The sequence below is a fragment of the Conger conger genome, chromosome 4 (assembly GCF_963514075.1).
Source record: "Conger conger chromosome 4, fConCon1.1, whole genome shotgun sequence".
Classification (NCBI taxonomy): Eukaryota; Metazoa; Chordata; class Actinopteri; order Anguilliformes; family Congridae; genus Conger; species Conger conger.
The window spans coordinates 64,992,084-65,018,922 of NC_083763.1; the positions used below are offsets into that span (position 1 = coordinate 64,992,084).

Consider the following 26,839-nt stretch of genomic DNA (forward strand, 5'->3'; position numbering starts at 1 on the left):
CTAAATGATACAGCACTGCAGTTGTACTCAAATAAAATGGGTTGACAATGATGGGACCAATGCTTGCAACCATAAAATATTGAACAAGCATCCTTGTCCAAGGTATAATAATCCCGATATAAATAAAACTACAGATAAATGGTATGAGTCAATATTCTTAAAGAGACGGCCAAAGGGCGAACGCTTAGAGGATTCTACAAGTGCTTTATTTCTTTTTCTGTAATATTCAAACACGTTTTCTGGCTACATGGTGTAGGGCTACATCTGTTATAGGTACTTTTTTCCAGTCAGGTTGAAATATTTTTAGTCAGGTTAGATTTTATGTTTTTATTTTTTTGGCATGTTTTAAGGTCTAGAAACAGGACAGTTGTATGTTGAGATGTCCTTACCAATGAATAGCAACTCCTGCAGTGGGCTACGCTGTTATTTAAAAACTGTGGCAACACTGTCACCTGCTGGGAAGAAATACAAGAGCATCCTGTGACTTCAGGCCACAGATGAAACCATCTGTGGACTTCACGTATTTCTTGACTACAGCAGGCTGTTGTATTGTGAAAAAATATTCTCAGGCTCTCAATACTGCAGCTCCCATTTAGCAAGCTAACTCACACTTGTCCTCATTCTTTTTCATGTCCTGAGTTAAAGCATATCGGTGATGTTCATTCCTGTTCTTGAGGTTCAATGAATTAACTGGGCAGTTGAGTTCTGTAGATATGTTACTCAATGTTCCAGCTTCCAATGAGCTACTAGCTGGAACATACCTCTCACCCTTGGGGTCCTTAAAACCCTCTGTTTGATATTTTTGTTTTGTTCCAAGTTTGTTGTTTTTTGTTTCAGTTCAGTCAACACTCCCTGAAGAAAAAAAGGTATGGAAAAGTGCCTGAAAAGTTCACTGGAGTGGCAACCAGAATTGTACCCCTAGCTATGGGTTTAATAATTCATTTGCACCCGTTTGGCTTGTAAAAGGTACTTATTAGTACCCAAATACATAATATTTTATTATAAGATTACATTACTGTACCCTTCAGTGTGCATTTGGGAAATGTGTTCCTTGAAGAACAAATATGTACCTCCAGTGTACCTTTATTTCAGAGAGTGGGGCCATATATGGGTCCATGTAGGCACAGCATGAGAGAGAGAATGTGCAGCTTGGGTTGTGTTAACTCATCAGCCCAGGACAGGTGCGTAAGGTGTGGTACGGAGCTGAGACAAGGGGCACAGGCTGTTTGTTAGAGGGCACGAAACACAAAGCTCAAGGAACAATATCAATGTGGCAGTGATAGTCTTCATTTTAGTTTTAATTGTTTTTGCCCAGAACCTGTAAGGGGGGAAAGTGGGCCCCATTTAGGCCTATTTGTTGTCATATTTCAAATGAGCTTGCATATCAGTCTTGATTGTTGAACATTACAAATTTTAAATATTTAATCTCTGTCTCTCTGTCTCTCCTTCGTTGCTTTCATTACTTGCATACAGCTCTTTGGCTTTACCGACTGTGCAACATGTTTCTCCAGTGGAATAGCCTACTCACTTTCCCCACACTGATCTATAGCTGGTCAGCCAAAAACAAGTTTAATTTGGGGCATTTACACAATGCATGCACCATCCTTTTTATTCACGGAAATCGCAAGTGTTGACATTAGCGTGACCACTGTATCAGAACAAACTGTCAGATGGGGTGGTTGTGGGAGTTGATTCCAGCATTTCACTGGGGTGGGTTAAGTCCTTCCAAATGAAAGGGCTGTGTGGGGCATGTTATGAAGCTGACTTCTCAACACCCACTCCTGATAACAGCCTGTCGAATCATAACAATGTCTGTCCCTGCATGCAAATAAGCCGCAGCTCAAACACGGCAGAGGGTATTAGTCACTCCTGTTCCTGGCATGTGTAGGAGGGGTACAGTATGTCTTTTTAGCTGTCTTTACCGTTTAGTTGTTTGATGAGCAAATTGTGACTTAACACGGATAATTGCCTATCCTGATGAGCAGGTCCAATGTATTTTATAACCTGACCCTCACCGCAACCAAAATTGGATTAGAATCCTTATACTGAAAAAGGTTCAAATATCAATGTCAATTACTGCCATTGATTCAAGTAACTGTTTAATGTTGCTTTAAATAAGCAATTATTGACCAATGATGTCAATGAGAATACTGAAATGCTTCTCAAGCATCTAAAATGCAAGCCAGATATGTTAAATGTCTTACAAATTTTTACAAAAAAACATCAAGTTGACAGTTTATATTTAAAAAAAACATGCTTACTTCACCACCTACCAAAGATCGATAGAATAACAAACAGCATTAAGTCACTATTATTGCAATTTGCTCACAACTGAATTTTTTTATACAAAGGTTGACATTTCAGTGGACAGACAGCACCATCTAGTGATTCAGAAAAACAGTCACATCCCCTCACAGATGTCTGAACTGTCCTCTCATGGCAAAACTGTGGAACTACAGATCCACCCAATTCTTTACTATTGATCAATGACCAAAAATTATTTAGCCCATTTTAGGAGATTATATTGCTCATACAGTAGCATAATCTTAATGTATTCATTACATTACATTAATGGCATTTGGCAGACGCTCTTATCAAGAAAAAACAATTAGGCTTAAATGAGGTATTCATTAAATTAGGTATTCATAAAACAAATAGGCTTAAACTCACATGGAAAGTGATACTGAAGTCTGACATAGCTCGAATTGTGTGTAAAACATACAGTATGAGAGAGAAGAGAGGGTATACAGATTAACATGCAAGCTCATGTGAAAATGATTTTTGTTTAAATTAATAAAATGTCTTTAAGGACTTGTAGGCAGTATATAAATGGTCTGTATTTATATACTGCCTTTATCCAAAGTGCTGTATAATTGAAGCTTCTCATTCACCCATTCATACACACACGTACACACCAACAGCAATTGGCTTCCATGCAAGGCACCAACCAGCTCGTCAGGAGCACTTGGAGGTGTCTTGCTCAGGGACACTTCGACACAACCAGACAACTGCCCTTAGCTCCTGAGCCTATAAAGTAATTTACATTTTCATTACATTACATGTTATTTAGCTTACAGTTGATTAGAATAAGCAGGGGACAATCTTCCCTGGCGTAATGTGGGGTTAAGGGCCTTGCTCAAGGGTGGATGTGTGGATCTTATTGTGGCTACACCTTGCGGGTCCCAGTCATGTACCTTAACGACTATGCTACAGGCTGCCCATATACCCCCCGCATACTCCATATACCAAGCATAGAATTACGATGAATAAAATACCACAATGCATAAGAATGGATGAAACATCTGTATATGTATATACGTATGTACATATGTCTATTTGTGTGTACACGCATGATTACCCTTGCCTCACAAAGACCATGAAGTCAGAACATGGTCACTGCTTACAGTATGAGTAAAATTCATTTACATTAGAGCTACTCATCGCAGGTTCAACAGGTCTGAAATTAAGCAGGGTTTTCTCTCCATTTTGACCACTAGTACTTTAGGAGTGGTGATAAAATAGGTTTTTTGCACGTATGGTTCACATGCTGTGGCTGTATACAGAGTAGACCTAAATTGTTCAGAATAAATGCATATTCATGCTCACCATTTTCCACACAGGTCTAAATCAGTACTGAATAACCGAATGCATCCACAAAAAAATACATTAGTGCAAAAAAGACGGTGAAAGTGTCCAGCTTCAATATGGCATCCTTCCAATGTCTGCCAGGATCTGCTGCCTCTCCTCTGCTGTGGGCATTTCTGGCTTCACTCCCCCTTTTCTCCTCGTTGTCATTATTTCATGCTGAGCAGGAAAGAATCAGTTACTGACCATATTGCAGTATGTAATAGGCATGGTCACCACAATTGAATTGACCTCGTTCCTCATTAAAGGCTCCCTTGCCAGTGATAATGTTCCCCCTGACATTAAACTGGCTTGTTTTACCCCAACTCCTTAAGAAACCATCCTTAGACCCCTCTGATGTTAGGAACCAGTATCACAACTTCTCTTCCTGTCCAAAGCTCTGGAACGAGCTGTACTTAATCAACTCTTTTCTCCAACAGCACAATCTGCTCAACCTTCTCCACCCGGCTTCCTATCCCGGCACTCGATGGAGACTGCTCTCCTGGCTGTGACCACTGCAATAGCCTCATCCCTCTCCTCTGTCCTGATCCTCCTTGACCTGTCTGCAGAATTTGACACAGTCAACCACCAGCTCCTGATTTCCACCCTGGCTGAAATGGGCCTTTCTGGGACTGCCCTCACTTGGTTCGTGTCCTATCTAGCAGATAGTTCCAGCACGTCGCCTCTGCTCCTCATCCCCTTTTCACAGGAGTCCCACAGGGCTCTGTACTGGGGCCTCTGCTGTTTTCCCTTCACACAAAATCTCTTGGCTCAGTAATGGCGTCACATGGTTTTCATATCACTGTTATGCGCATGATGCTCAACATTTCCTGTCTTTCCCTATCTGCCACACAGGTCAATGAGAAAATATCTGCCTGCCTGGCCAGCATCTCAATGATGGTCAGGCATTACCTCAACAAGACCGAGCTGCTCTTCATCCCTCATAGAGCCTCCCAAGTACAAGAACTCAAGTACAGTGACTGCCTCCCGCTCTGCTTGGAATCTGGGGGTGGTCCTGGACAACCAACTAGACTTCAAAGAGCAGATTACTGCAACTCACTACTAGCAAGTCTGCCAGCCTATGTCATCCAGATGCTACAACACAAGCAGAATGCTGCGGCTCGACTCGTCTTCAACCTCCCATTATGTTCACATGTCACATCCCTGCTACAGTCACTCGACTGGCTGACAGTTGCTGCTAGGATGCGTTTCAAAGCTGACTCTGGCCTATGCTGCAGCCAACAAGACGGCCCCTCCCATAATTCATCCCTACACAACAGCTCGACCACTCCTCTCTGCTGCTAAAGGCCGACTTAGCTCTCGCTTATCAGACTCCGGAGCTTCTCCACCCTAGCTCCCCAGTGGTGGAATGACCTCCCCATCCCCATAAGAACTGCTCCCTCGCTGCCCATTTTCACTCTTCACACTGTACCTTAACTCCTTTACAGGAGTCCCCTAACCTATTGCTACTTGTCTTTCACCTGTCTATCTTTACCCCTTGTATTTTATACCTTAATTTAGGGCTTTTGAATTTGTATTTGCCTCAGTACTATAGTTCCTCAAGTTGTAGTCTTGGTATGGTTCTTGGACTTGGCCTAGTGTACTGGACATATGTACATGGCCTTACAACCAATCCTATATGAATTGTACCTTATCTGGCATGTTTGGTTGTTTGTTATATGACCTTGATATGGACATTTTGTACGTCGCTTTGGATAAAAGTGTCTGCTAAATAAATTGTCATGGAATGTAGAATTCATCAGTGTAATCCTCTGTAATCCCCAGCTACTGCAGTAGAAATGTTCCAATTACAACATTTAGTTTCCTGGAAACGGTATACATTTGCTCAAGAAATTATTATTATTATTAGATTATTACAAATTAGATTAAATATGCATAGCAATAGAATATGCAATCAAAAAAAAAAAGAAAACACTCACCCAAAACTTTCTGCAGTTTTTGTATCGTTGAAAATATGCTGTACACATATCTTTATTGTAGTTATTGGCATCTAAACACTTCCGAGAACCATCACTTTCCTACAAATAAAACAAAACATAAATAAATCAGTACATTGTAAAGATAGCTGAAAACAAATGGTATTGTCACAAAACATCCATCCATCCTTCACCTAACATGCTTATTCCTAGGCAGGGTCACATGGGGATGGTGGGTGGTGCTGAAACCTATTCCAGCACATATTTAGCTAGAGGCAGGAACATTTTACAGGTTGCCAGTCCATCACAGGACACACACACACCACGCACTCTCATACTGAATTTAGATTCTCCAATTAGCCTAACCTGCATGTATTGGGACTGTGTCCCCATATTACGAAACATTTAATGCATAATTATAGATAGGAAATGATTTACCTCAATGCACGGATTGCTATCTTGGTCTCTAACTTTGCGGACATTTGAAGTCATCTTGGATGCATTACGGTCTGAAAATTTAAAAAGACAGATCTTTGTATGGCAGCAATACACAATGTAATAATTTACTAAACTATAATTCAAGTATGCCTAAGTCTACTGTCAAAGTCAAGCAAAAATAGTATGGCCTTTTAATACGTTGATTCAATTAAATTTACAACACATTACAAATGTAACATGCTGTGTACTGTATCATTCATCACAAATAGTCATCATTACCCAAAGAACCTTGAACACACAAATTGTCTGAAGGTGTATTTGTTATTTGGTTGTACAAAGAAGCGGGTCAGTCATATTAAATATAAATAAAACTCAATTTATATCATATTTGTATGCCTACTAGCAAGTATCATCAACCGTGTGCTTAATCTAAAAATGTGAGTCTTATTTCCTAACTGGCCGCATTGTACTCCTATTTTATGATATTACTTCCATTAGATTGTGCACCCGAAACCTAAATCTTTAATGGTTAAAATTTATTTGAAGGTTAATACACCATCATAATAACAAACCAATTAAGACATATCATACAACATACTTGCAGATGAGTCTATTCATAGGTAAATGTATACATTTCAGAATATGAGCCAGTACCACTTGAAGCTTTCATTGCAATAAATATGAATAATCACAATCAGTTGCACAAGATAGGTAGTTAGAATGACTAACAAAAAAAGAGGCAGACATCGTCATAGAAAATATTACTGCTTTATTAAGACGTGATTTTTTTAGCACAAATATGGTCCAAGAGCAGAATACGTGCAAAGGAATTATATATTACAAGCTCCAAAAACATGATCTTTTGAACATTATCTTTATTAGAGGAGACATTGAAAATGTATTTCAGTCACTCTTTGATGGTTGATAGAAATGGCACTACGAAAAATTTGAATGTGGCTAAAAGGAAAAGTGTGCCTATTCTAGATCGCATCAATAGGATTCCTAATGTCCCACAATATTGTAGTTCAAACGTAATCAGGCATGCCAAACCAACTGGTTTCAATGGAAGGGTATGAGCAGCGATTCATAAACATTACTCGGATGAGAGTGCTGCGAAACTCTGAGAATGAGACAAAAGTTTGGCTCTGCGTATCACTCATGATTGCACATTAGATGTATGGGGCGTTTCCTTGCTTACACTCCAATCAACCATGTCAGTAATATGTTTTGGCATGATCTTATGCCAAAACACCGGGTTGTTTCACTAATCAATTCCTACCGGAGTCTATCATTTTAATCAAAATAGGTTTATTCTGACAGTACACTTTCAGCATTGTCTAACGTTACTATTGCACACCACAGTTACAACTCAAGCAAGGCTATCTGTCAATTAGCTAGCTAATGGCAAGCTTCTTTCTGTAGCGAGCCAGTTTAGAAGGACAGAATATTGTTTGCACATGACAGAGCAAAGGGCACGAATCAATAAAGCTAACATTAACCACGTTGCTTTACATATCAAGTCACATAGCTAACCTAGAAAAACTGACCACCACAGCGCCATTCATTCGCCGACAATCGCCTGAAGTAAGTTATATTGTGCTTAGCCAACTATATAGATAGCTAATTTGTCTACTGACCCATGCCTACGGTGTACGACAATCATGCACCCTCACCTTGGCCAAGTGAACTAATGTTAGCTAGCTAGTTACGGTTAACTACAAATGGCTAGTTAAGACTAGTTTGATTCTAGTGAAACATCTCCACAAGCTTACTATGCTAGTTAGCTAGCCATCTCTCTAACGGTAGTCTTGCTATTTTCTGAATTACCTACAACTAGCTAGCAAACTTCTCAGCGTCACAAGGACATTGGCGATTTTAAATGACTAGCTACGGCTGTCAAGCCTCATGTTCGCATGCCAACAAGCTAGCCTTCAGGAAAGTGTTGTGCCTAATTCTTAAACGCAAACCCTTCATAAACCGCGCAGAAAGACTTTACATTTAGACGTGGCTTGCTACCTTTTCCCTGAACCATATTTCGCACGACAAACTGGCTTCATTAGCCTACGACTGTTCCTCTAAACTCGCCGCACACTTACATTGCTGCTTACTCAGTCTCACCAATCTTGCATATTCACGTTCAAGCCAGTTTGGACGTCATTTACCAACACTGGACAACCGAACCATCACAAATGAACGCCTTTGAATAATAGAAAGTCATACTGACCAACCACTGTACCACAAAAAATAAGATTGGCGGTTATGAAGTGAATTGACACTCAAGAAAGCCAATAGAAATATTAAAACGAAATTAACAGCCCGCCTTTCGTTAAACATAAAATTATAACTACTTAATTGCGATTGACAATAGCGCTAGCAAGTCAGAATTTTCTTGTATAAAAAATGGGGCCAATAGTGATTCACGAATGCTAAAATGGCAGGACCTTAAGCGAATCGAAAATAAGAGGTGGGAGGTACTTAGAATAGGCGTGGTCAAGGCAAACGTTTGGTTTCACCGCAGCGCATACACAATGGCTGCTGGAAAGAGGGGAAAGCAAACAATTTTCAGGCCCGCCGCGTCCAGCAAAAAATATGAGAAAAAAATTATTAAAAATTCGGAAAATAGTTGAAAGTCAAGAAAAAGACCGTAGAAAGGATGTTAAGGCTCCCGCGGTAAGTTTGGCGCAAATTAAGTAAATTGTTACTTCCTTCTTGAATTAAAATATCGGGGTTATTCAAATTATGGGAGAGGGGTGAGCAGGGAAAAAAGTTTGCGTTAATCAGCCCCCTGTTTGGGACCTCAGAGAAAGCCAAAGGAAGACATAAATATGAAGAAAAATTAAATAAATTGTATTAAAAGTTAGTGTCATATCACGTCGCACGCCAATTCATGTCAACCATCAGAGGGAAGCAGTAGTGCAATAAAAAGTTGCAAAAAAGTTTTGGAAAGATAGTTAGCTTAAGTTTTTTTTCCTCCTGAATATAATAACAACGCTGCTGACATCCGAACGGGGAACACAAACCAAACTAATTTCGGAAAATGATTTTAAATGCACGTTGTCTTCACACTCGCTTCAATTTTGACATATGTGTACACAAATAAATGTGTGTAACGTTATACATACGCCTGTCGATGGCAGAAAGTTGTCATTTTCCTGTCTGCATTTAAAAATGAAATATAATTAATGCCACTTAATTTGAATTTATTTTATAAGTACACAGTCGATCAAAACTGCTTGTTTGGAAAGCTGTGTTAGAGTATTTAAGAAGTTATAGTGCAGCAATGGGAAGGCTAGCTAAACAGATTAGTAACGAATAAGAGAACTTGCTTGTCAATATCATAAACAACCAAAATGGAGGGAGAACTGAAGGGAAACTAATTAGGCTATGCTAAACATTTGCTTAGAGATGCGTTCTCTTCGATTTTATATTTATGAACAACGTTATTAACTTACAGTAGCCTACTGAAATGTAAAATATAGCCTGTAACTATAATGACTTGTTTCCATGAAGATCAATGTCTTTAAACCGTTTAGACTATATCGCAAAAATTCACCCATTGGCCATGCACGGCAGAAATCAAAGAAAGAATTGCAAGGTTGTGTTTGGAAACCTTATAATGTTTTGATGGAACTTGTTTCATAAGTGGTTAGCTCTGTGTAGCCTGTAGCCCATGCATGTTCTTCGCTTGATAAACCTGCTGTTTTCTTTTGAAACGTTTAGTAGCCTATTTTAGGTGGTTGATGAGTTTCTTTACGTATATGCACGCTTTTGTATAGTGGAAGGATGCTCCATCTCTGAAGTACTGAGTTTACAAATACTGTTTTCTGTGTACATTGAATATGACTGTTAAGTAATCAAAAATTTAAGGGCAGTAGCCAAAGCATGGCATAACACCATGTGTCGAGTTGCATTGTTTTTCAGCGTCCTTTTCCTAGCCAATGCATCAATTTTTATTTCCACTAAAGTTTATACATGCAGTAATATCGTTTATGCTTAAATTTCATATTAGATTCCATGAGAATTAATCTATGGCTGTTTTGAATACTTTGAAGTACTGCCGATGTTGGTTTCACGTGGGAACGAGGAGTTTGGCATCTTAAAGAGACAGTAGCATTATTTTGGCTGATGTGTTTCTGCTCCTTCGCTTATTTTTGGATTCACAGTGTTGTTATACTGGGGTATTCTTTGCATTCTTTGACATTAAACCAAGACATGTAACCACGTTCCCATCGTGTATATTTGCACAAGCTAGTCTAGATAGAAATGTTGGCTACAGGATGATATAGTTTTGCAATGCTGTGTCTAAAAACATTAAGCTGTGTGTTTAAGTGATTTCAGAATATTTGCCAGTGTTTTGACATTATAGTCGATTTCACCCCCCCCCCCCATCCCCAAGTCCCTCATCAGTTGTTTTCCGTGGGCTTCTTTCTTTGTTATGGATTATCTTAAATTTACTAAATTGAATGGGCTATGTTTAAAAATTAGTTCAAGTATATTCAAACACAATGTAATTTACCCAGTTGTTGCTTTCACAGTTTCTCAATATATGATCCAAGCAATTATTACCTTTTAATTACATATTAATGGGCTCTAGCATCTTGTTGTTATATAAATGCCAGCCATTTACCATTGTGCTGAGCTTTGTGGTTTTTAGATTCTGGAGACATTGATTCAACAGTTTACTAGAGAGTTGTTAATGAGATGGCTGTCTAGGCTTCTCAGGTTCTTAACAAGAATAGCTGTTTCTGTTGTAATCAACTGTATGTTATATCTAAAGATGCAATTCCATTACATGTGGAATGAATGCATTGTGTAAGTTCTGGAAGCAGCCACTTGTGGAATTACCTTTTAAATATAATTTACTTTAGTGCTCAGGTATTGTTCAATTCTATGATTTAATGCAGCCAAACATGTGACATTTCAACATGGGCTACCTTGTTTCAACTTTTCCAAGAAGCAGTAATATTACCAAGAATGGTAATACTAGTTAAAGCTTGGTTATAAAATGTGGATGGATGTTTCTGACGGATGTTTAAAACATTGTAATATGATTACATATGGTGTCATTAAAAGGAGTGTCTTTACTTGTTCTGATGCTGGATGCTGAAGTCAGGGATGCAAGTGGCAGTTTGTCAGTACAGTGCAGTTTACCTTGTAGTGCTTCTGGAAACTGAGGGTGTAATATTTTATCTATGATTTAAGTGTTACAGAAGGAGATTGCCTCAGTGTTGTTTTTTCCTTTACATTATATTAATCATATGTATATTTTATAAAAATATTTTGCAACATTTTTCTGGACTGGATCAGACTTTTTGTTCAATTTCAGTAATAATAATTATTACTTTATTAAAGCATCTTGCATAATTTGAGCCCTATTTGAGCAGTTTAAACATGATTTGAATGGACAAATCAAATTGTTCCAACAAGTTAAATGCTTTGGAGAATGATGCAAATTGATAAAATAGGTAAATAAATGTATGCATATTCATAGATGCTAAAGATTGAAAGTCTCATAGTCAGAACATGCATTAAAGTAATTTGTTTCTTTAACATGACTGCAGTTATGAGGGCATTTCTTTGGCAGGGTGATGTGCTTAATTGTGCAGAAATGTATATAAAATCAGTATTTGTCCCAGCTTTCTGTGGGGTTATTATATCCTGTGACAAACAAAATGTGTTTACCACATTTAGTATGTTTGTTATAGTAGGAATAATTCTAATCAAATTTAAAATTTAAAGTTAATAACATGCAAGTATAGTAGATTATAGGACAGAAAGATTAAGGCATAATGTTTATGTGTAAGATGCAAAAAATAACTATACAAAATATTGGAGAACTACATAGAAATTAACAGATCTATTAGTACAATTTAAAATGTTTGTAGTATTCTTAGAAAGGTGTAGGAGAATGTACATTTTATTGGTGAGATTCTCTGTCTTTCATGATTATTTTCTCATTCACATAGATATTTATCATACTTTCAAATAATATCCAGTGTAATATTTGTAAAATAATACTGTATCTATGTACAGTACATGTACAGAATTTATTTGTGTTCCTGTATTCCTGAATATATTCTGTAAGACAATTATTTGCAAAGCTTTTAATATCCACAATTCCATTTATTCCACTTTGTTCAGATGATTTGGACTTTTGAACATGGAAATTAGTTCTATTTGAATAACCTTTTTGTATATCTTCTAATTGTATATCTTTACACTAATAAGTATTTTTAATGCAAATTTGTACATTTAATTTGCATGAGAATTATGTAGGATTAAGTTCCAACTTCCATTTGACCTAAACCTAGTTTCACTGTATTAAGTTTAAGCAATTTAGTTTTTCACTTAACTAGTAAGCTGCTTTGACACAAATCTGCAAATTAACATTAATAACTTCATATCTATGAATTCAAATATTTTCCTTGAAAACTGATTCTTGGAAATTATTTTATTTAAATCAATCTGTTTCTATTTAGAATGGGAAATATGAAATTATTGTAAAAAGTGCTCTGATTGTACAGAACTGTCCTAAGACTGATTTTCTGAAACAATTTATTTTCCAATTTCAAATAATAAGAACAAATTAAAATATGTTTTTATGTATTCATAAAGAAACATTTTATACATGTGCAATGATTAAGCATGATTTGGGATGGGAGTTTTTAATTCCAAGCTTACAATGCAAGTACTGGTGTGTGCTTTCAGATATGCCCTTAGTTTTTCTTAAATCTTTCTTAATATATTAGTATCCCTCTTAAACATTAACAAAGCTGTGTTAAACTAACACAGCTTTCCAAACATCCCTCACAAACATATGTTTTACTGTGATTAAAAAAAAATGATTTTAATCTGGAAGTACAGTAACTTATGATGTAGACTTTCTAGATGAAATCTCATGTAATTCACGTTGCAACAAATGAAAGGAAAGTACAGGCAAAGGAGAGATGATAAATAATTTTATACCACGGACATATGTCAGATCTGGTGCTGAGATATATTTTATCCAGCTAACAAACATTTATTTTTAATTTAACATTTAACATGATTTTTCATGTATACATTACATGCAAGATGCAAGTTGCATGAAATGTCATGAAAATTAGATATGCATGACTTGTTCATTTAAAGAACCATGCATGTTTGTTGCCAGGTGCTTTCACAGAGAAAGATATTCATCTGCAAGTCAAATTCCTATAATTAGGACAATTTTAATTTAAACAAATGTAATATGGCAATTATTATGAATGGAATAAATGCCTCTGTCCTCCGTATCTGTGGCCAAAAGAAATCTGGATTTTAAATTACATTTGTAACCACTGACTCCAAATGGGAACCTCAATTGACATACACAGATGACAAATGATTAAATAATTAATGTACTTCCAACGTGTACATTGCAGTCCACAATTATTTAGTGACACCATTTTTGTTTGTGTTTTGTGTATTGGCTCTGCTTCTGCACATTGGATTTGACAAGGAAACAATTAATATAAGGTTAAAATGCAAGCTCTAAGCTTATATTTTAGGGTATTTGCATCTATATTGGGTAATCTGTGTAGGAGTAACCACCATCTATACAGAGCCCCCTTCATTTTATGGGTCCAAAAGTAATTGGACAATTGGTTGCTCAGCTGTTTCTTGACCAGCTGTATGTCATTGTATTTTTAGCCTAATTAATGCACAAAAAAGCTAACAAAGATCTAGAGTTGATTCCACCTGTGGTATTTGCATTTGAAGTCTGATGTTGTTGTCTCTCGACATGGTGGCCACAAGAGATTCAGTGGCAGTTAAGCAGGCCATCATGGGACTGAAAATCGGAATACATTGATCAGAGACATGGCCAAAACATTTGCAATGTGCTTTAAATGCAACTGTTTGGAACATTGCAAGAACTATTTGGTGAGGTCAGCAATGGCAAATGACTTGGCAGTCCACAGAAGTAGTCTAGTAGATGACTGAAGAATACTTTGAACTGTGAGCAAAAGGCCATTTACAGCCATGAAATGGATCAAGAATGCTTTCTGGGATGTAGATATAGATATAGCTATAAAGAGAAGACTACACCAGCATAACTGCAGATGGTTCACCACAAGATGCAAACCACAGGTCTCGAGAACAGAAGGGCAGGGTAGAATTGGCTTAAAAGTGCATTAAAACTGTAGAATTCTGGAACAAAGTCTTATGGACAGATGAGACCAGATGGAAAGTGTGGGTATTTGCTATTTGTGTGTAATTGCTCATGATCTATAGCTTACCACCTCATCTGTGAAATGGCTAGAGCATATATGGCTAACTGTCACTGGAAATTGCTCACTTGTCTTGATGATGATGTGACTGCTGAGGGCAGCAGCAGATACCCAGCATCTAGTGATGTGTATGCGTTGCAGACTTCAGGCAGTCGTAGAATGCCTCCTTTTCGTTGCTTCATTTCAAATCCAATGTGTTGGAATGCAGATCCAAAACAACAAAAAAATGTCACTGTCCAAATACTTCATTTTCATACTGAAATTCTTTTGCATTCATACTTTGTAACTGGGTTTCTTATATGGGTTGACTGTAGTTTCAATGTGGTTTCGTTTTATTCAATGTGAACATAGTAAGCGTAAACAGATTGGGTATTTTAGCAGTTGAACTGAATTAATTACAGTGGAATTGGCATTGCTTCATGGTTCCGGAGATCCTAGACATCTCCCGCTATCCAAATTTTGCAGCCATGATCTTCAACATTTCTTCTTGTATCTGAAAAGGTTTTGGTTCACTTGGTTGAATTTAGTCTCAAGAACTAAAGAAGTGAGTGCTCTATGAGAAGATCACAAGTCTAGATTCCTTCCCAGTACAAGCCTTTGTACTGTAACAGTTTTTGTTTTGTTTTTCTTAGATTCTCAACCATGGGAAGCATTATGGTCTGGTCTTCAAGTATATTTAGATGAGCACATCAACGAAGAGTGCATTGTTCCTCCATCAGGTGTGCTTTAACATATGTTATGTAATTTATATTAGTCATCAGTTGGATGTGGATATACCAAGGATGTATCTCGAGGATTTATCTCTTGAATATCTGCAAAGGCTACAATGACTGAATAGCTTCAGGAAGAGAGGGAGGAGTTTTTGAAGGCTAGGATGTGTTAATGGCTGTCTCTGCACCAGTGCATTATGGAAGCAACTGTGATGTCTGCTTTGAAGAGGCAGATGCCTCTTTCATGATTGTAAAACTATTACAGAATGATCAGTGATGTGCATATAAATTTATTATTGTTTGCTTGTTCTTCTATTCATTTAAATCTCTCTCTTTCCCTCTCTCTTTCTCTTTTAGGTCTCACAGTGCTCACAGTGTTGATCACATGAAACTGGAGAGTGTTCCCAAAGCACAAACATTTACAATAACTGGGCATAACATAATTGTCCAACTTGTAGGCCTGCCTTAGGCTGCAATGGCCACGGTAATACCTGGGGATTTAGAAGAAGTTAAGGATACCCAGAGGGTCCTGTCAACCACAGGAAAGCGTAAGAGAAGTGAAGGCAAACCCAGGAAAAATTTCCCCTGCCAGCTGTGTGAGAAGGCCTTTAACAGTGTTGAGAAATTGAAGGTCCACTCTTACTCGCACACAGGCGAGCGCCCGTACCGGTGTACACACCAGGACTGCAGCAAGGCCTTTGTTTCTAAATACAAGCTGCTAAGGTATTGCACTCTCTTTCAGGCTTAGCTATAGTAGCTAAAGCTTCATAAGCATTTGTACAATGATAACACCATAAACTGACAAGCTTTCTGTGTTCAATAAGCTGAACATCCATTAAAAAATATATCAGCAGTAAGATACAATTCTAATGTCATAACTGACACAAACAATATAACCAGATCTTCGGCATTTTATGCCATTTTATTTTAGGAATTTGTAGTCGGACAATAGTATTAATTGAAAGGTTTAAAATAATACATATTACAATAAACTGTTGAACAAGGTAATGTTCCCATTCTTCTATTGCCTTCATATTTGATATATTTAAAAGCTGATGTAAAAGGTATGAATTTTTAGCATATTTCGTCCTTCCAGCTTAAGTTGTTAAGGAAAGACATGGCAGCGTTTGCTGTTATCTGATTCCAGTAACTCAACATTATATTTCTATTTTTTAAAGAGTAAATGGATATATTGCTCAAAATCAATTGCTTACAGATTATATCTATGTTTAAAGGCATATGGCTACTCATTCTCCAGAGAAAACCCACAAGTGTAATTATTGTGAGAAAATGTTCCATCGCAAGGACCACCTAAAGAATCACCTTCACACACATGATCCAAACAAAGAGGCGTTCACCTGTGAAGAATGTGGCAAGAACTACAACACAAAGCTGGGCTTCAAGCGCCACCTGGCCTTACACGCTGCCAACAACGGCGACCTCACCTGCAAGGTCTGCCAGCAGACGTTTGCCAGTACGGGCGTGCTACTGGAGCACCTGAAGACTCATGCTGGGAAGTCTTCGGGTGGGACCAAAGAGAAGAAGCACCAGTGCGAACACTGCGACCGCCGCTTCTACACCCGCAAGGACGTTCGAAGGCACATGGTCGTGCACACTGGGAGGAAGGACTTCCTCTGCCAGTACTGCGCACAGAGGTTTGGCCGCAAGGACCATCTCACCCGACACATGAAGAAAAGCCACACGCAAGAACTACTAAAAGTCAAAACGGAGCCCATGGATCTTTTGGATCCGTTCTCCTGTAACATAAATGTGCCAGTCAAAGACGAATTGCATTCGATGATGTCAATATCTTCCAGTGAGCTTGCCTCCAAGCCATTTGCCAATACTTTGCAGCTGAACATCTACAACACCCAGATCCAGTCCATGCAGAGCAGTGGACCTCCACACCAAATGGTCTCTACGACCCTGCCTTTAGGGATGACCTGTCCCCTAGATATGGACTCGGGTGTCAACCCCTCCCACCAGTTCTCTTTAAAATACCAGCTTGGTTCTACCTCGTATGCTCTTTCCATGCCGGAAAAAGAACAGCCATTAAAGGGAGAAATAGAAAGCTATCTAATGGAACTACAAAGCAATATGCCCTCATCGTCAGAGGACACAACAATCACTGCTTCAAAACTAGATTTAGAGTCCCAAGTAGGAGGTCTTGACGAGACATCGGTAGACGTCTCGCTCCCAAAAATCTCGGGCGTTGCCTCGGCCAGTGAATCCCTTCACTCCTCCTCCTTAGACTTCTCCCAGCTGTTTAACTTCCTTCCATTGAATGGGCCTCCATACAGCCAGTCTGTTCCGGGAGGCCTCGGAATCGGCTACACCCAAGAGGAAGCACTCTCTCTCCCCCAGCTCCCATCACAGTCCCAGGAGCCGCAGGACCCCGGGAGCGGGGTGTGTGTCAGCCCCCTCCACGGGCTGTCCTCATCGTTCGCATCCAACCTAAACTCCACGACCACCCTGCCTCGCTTTCATCAAGCTTTTCAGTAACAGTCTGGGGCTCTGCCACAAAATGTATGTATCTGCCAAATTTTTTGAAGCCAGTAACCTACTGTCTACACAAATGTGCATCACACATATTATGTATATGTATGTGTATTCACATATATATATATACACACACACAAACATGCCTATTTCTTATATTTTAAATGTCTATGTAAACATATATTGATATTTGGATATCTACAGTCAATATATATCTAAATATGTATTGATACATATATAGGAATAAATTGTTCGAAACTAACAGGAATGTGGTTTGGCTCAACCACATAACACAACCCATAGATATTGTTTAATATTTTCCTTTTATTCAGTATTAAATTTAATAATCATTTGCGGCCACCACTATCATTTTCATAGCAAGGACACGCCTGTAAGATGAGACTCCTTCAATCTAATGGGATTTTTAATAGGATTTTGGATTTGGAGAGGTTTGTTGAAATAAATATATTTAGGAATGTGGTTGCAGTGATATTTTAGCACAACTCAACCTCCCTACCTTATAGAAGTTTGTTTAGTCTGTAGGTATTTTTAAACAATGTTTTCAAATAGCACTTTGAACTTATAGTGGAGCTCTAAATCCCATTACATCTTTTGATTTTAAATGTCGTAGGTAAATGATAAGCTTTTAAAAAAATCATGAGGTACTGAATAGAGTAAGCCCCATGTAATATTAACATTTGCTAGGCCTCTTCAAAACCAAAACCAACCAAAAAATATATTTAAGAGCCAAGTAGAATGTTTTGTTTTGTCTGATTTGTGTTATTTGATGCTGCTGCTCATTACCCTCTCAAACACTTAAAATATGACACTAAGTAAAGATATTGTTGCTCTGCTTACTTTCAATATGTATAAAGGGACTAGACATAACTTTTAAAAAGGCTAGCATTTTGCAGCACTGGAAGATGAATAGTGTTTTTGTAGGTGGACCTTCCATATTCAACAGGGAATTAGTCACGACTGAGCTATTTTAAGCATGGAGGGGGTTCCCTTTAAGCATTGAATCCGGTGTGCTGCAAATTTTGCCATTGGAATTTAAGAAAGTGACCTGTATCAAAGTCAGGACTGCTGCCATCAATCTGTATGTACCCGTGCATTCACATACAGTACACTGCATGAAGAAGGTAGGACCATTCCCTCACGAGATCCATAATACTTTGCTAGCCCAGTATGTATTCAAAATAAGCAGTTGTTGGTAAATATCTGGACTCATTTTTTTGTGCGAGTGTGTATGCTAATTTACATTTTTGTTTGTTTTTAGCTGAAGGTTTTAAATGTGCAGTGGAGTTGTGATTTATCCCACACAAAAAAAAAAAATCTGGGTGAATGTGCAGAAGGTTGCTAAAATGTGGTTTGGCCTGTCTACAGCGATCAATTTACTCTGTATTAGTTCTTACCTGTGTGAATGTTTGTGTGAGTGAAGCAAATGTGTGCTTGCATATGCATAAATGGTGATGATGAAGTTGGCTTATTGTTATAATGTATGTCTATAAAGTGTGGTGTATGGTAAGATAATTATCGCAGCTATCGCAGTGGCACTTTGTCACTTGACTACTGCAGTGAGAGAGGGAGACGTCACAGCAACTCTGAAATAGTTTCATCATTGAAATTACTGGAATTAAATGAATGTCGTGATATGGCTAAAATAAGTCGATCTACTGTGAAACCAGCATGCCATTATTGTTTACCTGATCTTACGCTGGCAAAACAGCATTTTATATATGGCTGGAGAGGGAGAGGAATGTGCGGGGAAGGGGAGGGGATGGGGGATGATGTGAAGTTATAGATTACAATAAATACAACGATGTCTGACATCTTTGTATTAAATTAAGAGCATAAAAGCACTTTTATATTTTAAGATTTTATGAAAAATATTATACAAATTGTTTGTATTGACTTAATGTAACAATGAATGTTGACTAATTCTGTATGTTTCAATATTATAATATCTATCCTTAAACTGAAATGGGTAACCCATAAGGTTGATTCTCTATGGTTCTGGTCACCCATGCAAAATATTCAGACAAATTATCAGTTATTCCTGTGAAGAATATAACAAACTTTGATTAAAATGCAACCTTGAAACCGTAAGATCCTGTATTGCTAGAATGATAACCCATCATCACCACAGATTCATTGTTTAAAGGAGGCTCTGACTTGCGTATAATAAAAAGGCCAACTTTATGATCATTGGATACAGCAGTGCTGTTAATTACAAATTGCTCAGTGACCGAAATGCAAATGGATCTCATTTTATTTCAAGGTATCTTAACCCAAAATGACCTGGTTTGATGGCAGAATAGCAGAGAGATGATTCATTGAGGGAACATGGAAAGTTCTTGTTGCATTCTGTCCCAGTTTAAGTAATTATTTAATTATTACTTTGTCCCAGTCTTAAAATATTAGTTTTTCATGAATTCTACAACTTTTGTATAAGCTCAGCAGTTTAGATGTTAAATGAAAAAGACGACAGGCTTTACTGCTTAATTTACTGCTTAGTTAACGACAAACCTCAAAGCATGAGCAATGAACAGCCCCCATGTTTCTAAAATAATAAGCTATACAGGTGGTAGGGTGTAATATGAGGTGAGGACATGACCGAATATGTTTATTATTTTTTATTATTTATATTTGTTTTTTGTAAGAAAATCGCATGGCCAGAAGGCACATGCCTCTCCCTGCAAATTATGAAAAATAAAGATGGAAGATTGAATCTTTTCTAACAAGTGCTCATGATTACAATCTACACTCAGTGATCACTTTATTATGTAGACCTGTTCACCAGCTTGTTAATGCAAATATTTAATCAGCCAATCATGTGGCAGCAACTAAATGCATAATAGCATGCAGACATGGTGAAGAGGTTCAGCTGTTTTTCAGACCAAATGTCAGAATAGGGTAGAAATAACTTTGACTGTGGAATGATTGTTGGTGTCAGACAGGGTGGACTGAATAGCTCAGAAACTGCTGATCTCCTGGGATTTTCACGCACAGTCTCTAGAGTTTGCAGAGAATTCAGCGAAAAAAAACAAAAAACTGCGCAGCAGTTCTGAAGGCAAAAACGTGTTGTTAATGAGAGAGGTCAGAGGAGAAGGGCCAGACTCGTCGAAGTTGACATGAAGGTGACAGGAACGCAAATAACCATGCATTACAACAGTGGTATGCAGAAGAGCATCTCTGAACACACAACACCTCAAACCTCTAGGTGGGTAGGCTACAGCAGCAGAATAATATGTCGAAAGAATAAATACCTAATAAAGTGTTCACTGAGTGTATATCTGTGGTCACTTACAGGGTTTTGAATTGTGCATATTTAACTTATCCTAAATACAACATAATGATGAGCACTGAGAAATGAATTTTCTGTCATTCTAATGGATAGTCTGTTTTCAAACTTAAAATACTGCTTGATTAAGAACCAAATGACATTCCAGTGCTTTTCTGTGCAAGATACTGTAAGTGAGGAATGTTGTAGAACAGATTCTGCCATCTGACAGTTTTAAATTTAAAACTATGAGGTCAAACTGGTTAACTGAGTTTTTTGAGGACTGATCACCTTGAATTTACTGTAAAGCCACAGAAATGACTACATTTCTCAAAACATACTTTTGAATGAACGCTAAAACCTATAGCGCTGTCTGTGTGCATATGTGTGTGTGTCTGTGTGCATGCATCTGAATGCTTGTAAATCTTTGTGATTATTTTGCTAGTGTATAGCACTTAGAAAATATGTTGCCTATAGAATTGTATTTTATTATCAAAAATACTGTACAAGAAACTTGTTACTTTGAATGAATAGTCTAATCATTTTTTTATGATTGGTCCAAATTCAGCTAATCGTTGAGCTCTGTTTTACAAAAACCATGGAAACTGAAACCTTTGATGTCATACTACAGTCCCTGAAAGATGTTTTGCTTGTGTAGTTTGAATTTGGTACTCATCGTTCATTGTTTTTTAGTGTAGTCTTTTCCCTTCTTAGTTCTGTTCACACATGCTCTTTGTCCGTGTCTTGGCCTCATACAGTATAAAGGGAGACCGTTTTGTACATTGTCTGTAATGAAGGACCTCGCACACAACTCTGAACCTCATTTACTTCAGTGCAGTGCCACCAATCAATCAAAAGTAATCGGTCTGGCGTTTTTAACCAAGTACAGGAATTTGGCAAAACATTTATTTTTTCTGACTCCATCATCTTTGACCCATAAATTATATCTGTACACATACTAACATTTTGTAAAACTGTTATTCTATCTATTCCATATAATTTGAGTATTTCAGTCTGTATTCAAAGAAATGTTATTTGGACAACACAAATAACTTTTCACTCCATCTTCATACATTGAACATGTATGTATATGTGTATTCATGTCATTTGTGAATGTGACCATCTCAAGATTCTCCCTGATCCTTAGCCCAAAAGGACAGACACTACCTGTGATGTTTTCATGAAAATAATTCCTTATCTTTGGGTCTACTATTAGCTACAGATTCTCTTTTTGTCTGTTTTATCATAGGTTTTCATTGTTTCAGACCTTTTCAAATCTTAATGCAAAGGGTATATAATTGGTATGTATATTGGTTTAATTATGATAATAATTACAATTTGCAGTCAGTGGGTGATATTACTATATCAGTTGATTGTCATCGGTCCCCTGCCCACCTATATGTCCTGTTGTTCTTAATGCAAGAAATTCCCCAGAGCATTTCTGTCATCCCCAATCTCCAATAATTTTTGGGAGATAATTTAAAAACAAATATCATGAGCCACGTTTCGTGTCATAGGAAAGTATTGAATGTCTGTTGTTTTTCTTTGATATTGGGTTGGAAATGTGCTATATCTTGAAGGTATGTGGTTTTATTAAATGCTTGGTTAGCCTCTATATAGGGCATATTTGAATTATAGCACTTTCTGAGATTGAATGCCTTTGTGAGTTCTCTCATGAACATTTTTTATTGTTAAAGAACCTTTATTATAAATGGCATGTGCCTGTAGATGTCATATTTAGCTCTTTAGAGAAAATGTTAACGTGTATATACAATGCTAAAAGTTTCTATTTTTACAGGTACAGTTTTTACAGTGTTTTTACTATCAGTGTCATTTTTGCTTTACTTGCACAAAACTTCTGTGTCTCTCGCTTAAGGGTAGTAAGTTAATGTGGAAGGTTGTTTCAAACTTTGCCATTGTCTACAATTGAGAACACAACATTCCTTGGGATGTACAATATTTTAAAGACAACAATTTTGTTGGGTTTTTTTTCATGGAATATTCTTTAAATTTCATATCTTGCACCCACTTTACTTTCCAAGTCAATTTTTAGGTTTGTGACTAAACACATTAGCAGTCCTACAGTGCATTGAATGCCAAGCTTCATACTTTCTAAGTGCATTGCATTGATGTATTTATTGAATGTAGTGTTGAAGCTGTTTTCTGCAGATTTCACCATTATTATTGCCATTGCATCTCTGCTTATTCAAGGACTTGTATATTCTTTAATGTACATTAAGCACATATCTTCCCAGAGCATATAGGTTTCTGAATTGCAATGGTGTGTTTGCATCTCCATGACCCAATTGATTTATATAGAACTTACTGTACCCTAAAAGTAATGACTGTATGTGCATTCCAATACACAAGTGAAATATGCCTTAATATATAGACATTTTACTGAAAAAGTAAAAATATTTAACATAAAATATCACTAAATCATATGTAACGTCGGAGTGGTTCACATTTCTGAAAATCCAGTTTCATTTCATTTTGTAGGGGATGATGGCTTCTGGAATTTGTAATCCTTTGGTGAGAGACACAGACCTTTAGCAATTCATGTCAACTTTCAATATAAGCTTCAGTGGTACAAGAGAACCATATTGAATGTGTATGTTAGAAACACTCCTGCAATATTTTGGTATTGGATCAAGCTGCTAATGTATTTTTCAGAAAGCTCCTTATGGTGCTACAGACCTCTTTTTTCTTGTTCATTTTTAGGGGGCCAAGCACCACAGGTGCATAGGCACCCTATTGTTTTTGTTTGTTTTTTGTGTTGTTTTTTTGTTTTTTTTTGGGTTTTTGTTTTGTTTTTACAAAATATTGATTTAAGCTGAATGGACAGAGATTGTGCTTAGTTGTATCATATATTTTTGTACTGTGACTTATGTGGTCTTTTATGGACTTATCTGTAATATCACAAGATGCTCTGGCGCACTTGAGACGTTGTCTGTGCATATAGCTACCCACTGTCAGAAACGTGGGGGTTGATTGAGTGAATTCTCCATCAAGTGCAGTTTTCCGGAGGGAATGAGATAGGGCTACTTCACTTGAGAATGCCTTCAAAATGACTGAAATGGAAAAAGGTTGGTGAAACATCTCTCCACTGTTGGTGTTGGAAATGATTGTTGAGTTACAGAGCGATGGATTTGTTCAGAGGGAAAGTGCATTCCAGCCGGGTCAGCATTGTTCCTTTCATCACATTTCAGTAATGCCATCCTGTGATTTTTGGACTCATGTTGCTAATCATGTATATTTTACTTAAATGTATTTTACAAACTACTGTTGTATTTGTATAAATATAGACAAAATAATTCATATATCTGTGTATAAGCTGTGTAAAATAGAAACGCTGCAGCTTTCATCAACTTCCTAACATTTACATCATCCAAAGAGACAGATTATTTATTGTCTGGCAAATAACATGATTATTTTTTGTTTGTTTGTTTTTTCCCCATACTACTTTGCTGCTATTAAACAATAGAGCTGCAGTTTACAGCCTACAGTGTTATTACTGTGTAAACAGTATATGAAAAGTTCAATAAACATACAAGAAGGATTCAGTTCATGTGATGTGAAATCTGGCTCCATTAACCCTTTGTGTATATGGGTACATGAGTTCTTTACAGCAGTACTTAAGGTTAATAATCATCTGGGAAATTTCTACTTGCCAGCCATTTTGTATTTTAATGCAGTGATGGTCAAATATGAACACTTAACAGTGAAACCTATTTCTCTGGAAATTGCTGTTAAAAAGCATGGGCCTATGAAACACAACGTTATCACAAGTGCAAGCTTCTCCCCAGTATGACCTTTTGGTTGAGGTAATCATCTGAATTCCAATCAATCAAATCAGCCTTTATTTAATTATTTGACGATGCATTGGGGGAACAAGTTACCTTCACAGCGATGTATTGGAAATTAAACAAAATCTAATTTTATTACAATTAAATGCTGTATTCACAAAAGCAAAACCACTATGAAAAATATAAGGTAGCAGTAATCTTGAGTGTTTTTGGTATATGGGTAATATGTCAGAAACAAATAACAGTGCAGACTAAGTATTTGGCCAGTGACACAATTTTTGTTGTTTTTGCTCCGAACTCCAGGACATTGGATCTATTGAACATGAGGTTAAAGTGCAGACTGTCAGCTTTAATTTGGTATTTATTGGCATTTAGATCCCTATCCCTATCCATCCATGTTGGAATTACAGGCTTTTTTTTTACATATACATTGCTTCTTAACAATGTACCAAACAGTTGTTGTGTCTGTGTCTCTAATTGATTTATTTTGACCTCATGGCCTGCCTTTCAGATATTGACACATCTTTGGTCGTCATATTGAGACAACTGCAACAAACTCCAAATGAAACCATTATTTTGCATAAACTACAAATAAGAGCACATCGGCTTTAAGATTATTATACATATTTGTAGTAGCTGTCATCTAGTGGTCACAAATAAGTACTGTGGAGGTCTGTCAAACTGAGCAAGCCAGACACTACCGTGCGTCACACATTGTTTCTTCCAGTCTCAGGTGTACACAACCATTTTCAAAGGCATAATAAGCACAATATCGGTACAGCAGCAAAACATGCATATTGTCAATGCAGTTCTCGCTACAAGATGTTTCCTTTGTCCACAAACAACTAGACATTATGTGATTGAGGAAAGGTTGACAGACCACAGTTGAAAGCAAACATGCTAGGCCACAAAATTGGTATTTATTTTTCACTTATCTGTTGGAAGTTGTAGACCTATCCTGCTCTGGAAGAATTGAGACCACCACATTTTTCATGGATTCTTTCAAGAAGAGTCAGGGTTAATCCACCAAAAAATAATTGTTGAACCCTTCCTAAGTGGAGAAATTGATTGATTTACTTTGATAAACTTACTTCCCAATTAAACATATTATGTCCCAAACAGTAGATTGTGACCATTTTGAAATCTGATCAAATGTAGGCTAAGAACATGCTTAAAAATTGATTCATTAGTTCCATTACCATTGAAACCAATGCTATTTGGCAGCCATTTTGAAAAACTCTCTCAATGTAAAAACTGATATTAAAAACTACTTCAGATGACAACAAATGTGTTATGATAAAATTAGATTGGTAAGTAGATCATCAAACAATGTGCATTTCAGAAGTGTCACATCCATAACGCTGGTATCTCCTCATAACAATCAAGACGAAGATATATTACAAAATTGCGATTTTTATGTTCAGCCAAGCTTCCTATTTTACATGGATATCAAACGTTCTGCACTGTACTTTAAAATCCACAGAGTTTTTAGAAAGTCTATAGTCTCCCCAAAATACCTGTGTTTTGCGTCGCATCCATAACGCAAGTTATTGGTCACATTTTTCCTGTCTTTAAAAAAAAAACCCTTCCCATCAGCCATCAGTGGGTGCTATGATAATATACTTTTTTTATCTTGTGAAAACAGTCATTCTCTTAGGGATTTTGCTGAAATTGCTCATTTACTGATATAAACGTATTTCGTTTTAATTATTCAATAACAACAACCCACACCACCGTGTGCCAACTTAGAAAGATATCGGATTTTCATACTGAGCTGAAGAATATAAAACAAATTGCAATTATTGAAAATGTTATTTAAAAGGCAACATATGCAACTTCCTATATTGTAAGCCATAAAACAATTATATAAGATTTATTTCTTTTTTTTCTTCTTTTTTTAAGTATTTGAAAGAACTGCCTTAGCCAACTTCATCTACATAAGAATCGTAGGATATGTGAAGGAATGCTCTATATATAAAAGCTTAGTTGAGTGCTATGGACTTCATTTACAGCTATGCGCATGCCACCAGATAAAAGTTGGATATTACATGCAACAAAGTTGGAGAAAACAATCATCACCTACTGTACATCACTCTGTAGCCTCCCTTAAGACTCTGCATTCCTACCGCTGAAGGGAAATCCAAGAACTCCATGACAAGACCTGACGGAAATTATGTCAGTTGTCGTTTAATTCTAAATTGATACTCTCAAAGATGTTTGTCCGGTTTGTGTCGGTCATTAATCAAAGGCGACGATGAGCAATTTGACAATCAAGCAAACTCTGTTCAGCTGT

The 26,839-nt window shown here is 37.2% G+C and overlaps 2 protein-coding genes across 3 annotated transcripts; one reads left to right on the forward strand and one right to left on the reverse strand.

The window, feature by feature from the left end:
• Positions 1-1,280: 1,280 nt before the first annotated feature.
• chchd7 (coiled-coil-helix-coiled-coil-helix domain containing 7) lies at positions 1,281-26,690 on the reverse strand. 2 transcript variants are annotated; one of them, XM_061239480.1, is made up of 4 exons: positions 26,630-26,690; positions 6,000-6,070; positions 5,565-5,663; positions 1,281-3,804 (listed from the first exon to the last, which is right to left on the reverse strand). In XM_061239480.1, the coding sequence occupies exons 1-4, from the start codon at positions 26,664-26,666 to the stop codon at positions 3,700-3,702; spliced, it is 312 nt and encodes a 103-aa protein (XP_061095464.1). In that variant the 5' UTR covers positions 26,667-26,690; the 3' UTR covers positions 1,281-3,699. The 2 variants fall into 2 exon arrangements, with proteins under 2 accessions (XP_061095464.1, XP_061095465.1); XM_061239481.1 differs by lacking the exon at positions 26,630-26,690 and adding an exon at positions 8,096-8,223.
• On the forward strand, positions 8,539-17,460 carry plag1 (pleiomorphic adenoma gene 1). The gene is made up of 3 exons (XM_061240655.1): positions 8,539-8,669; positions 15,316-15,681; positions 16,194-17,460. Exons 2-3 carry the CDS (start codon positions 15,434-15,436, stop codon positions 17,458-17,460), a joined length of 1,515 nt encoding a protein of 504 aa, XP_061096639.1. The 5' UTR covers positions 8,539-8,669; positions 15,316-15,433.
• Positions 26,691-26,839: the final 149 nt, after the last annotated feature.

Coding starts and splice junctions, on each gene's coding strand:
- plag1 (XM_061240655.1), top strand. CDS start 15,434: ATGGCCACGGTAATACCTGGGGATTTAGAAGAAGTTAAGGATACCCAG. Junction 15,682..16,193: donor TCTAAATACAAGCTGCTAAG/GTATTGCACTCT, acceptor CTATGTTTAAAG/GCATATGGCTACTCATTCTC.
- chchd7 (XM_061239480.1), bottom strand. CDS start 26,666: ATGCAGAGTCTTAAGGGAGGCTACAGAGTGATGTACA. Junction 6,071..26,629: donor AGGCTACAGAGTGATGTACA/GTAGGTGATGAT, acceptor TTAAATTTTCAG/ACCGTAATGCATCCAAGATG. Junction 5,664..5,999: donor ATAGCAATCCGTGCATTGAG/GTAAATCATTTC, acceptor TTTTATTTGTAG/GAAAGTGATGGTTCTCGGAA.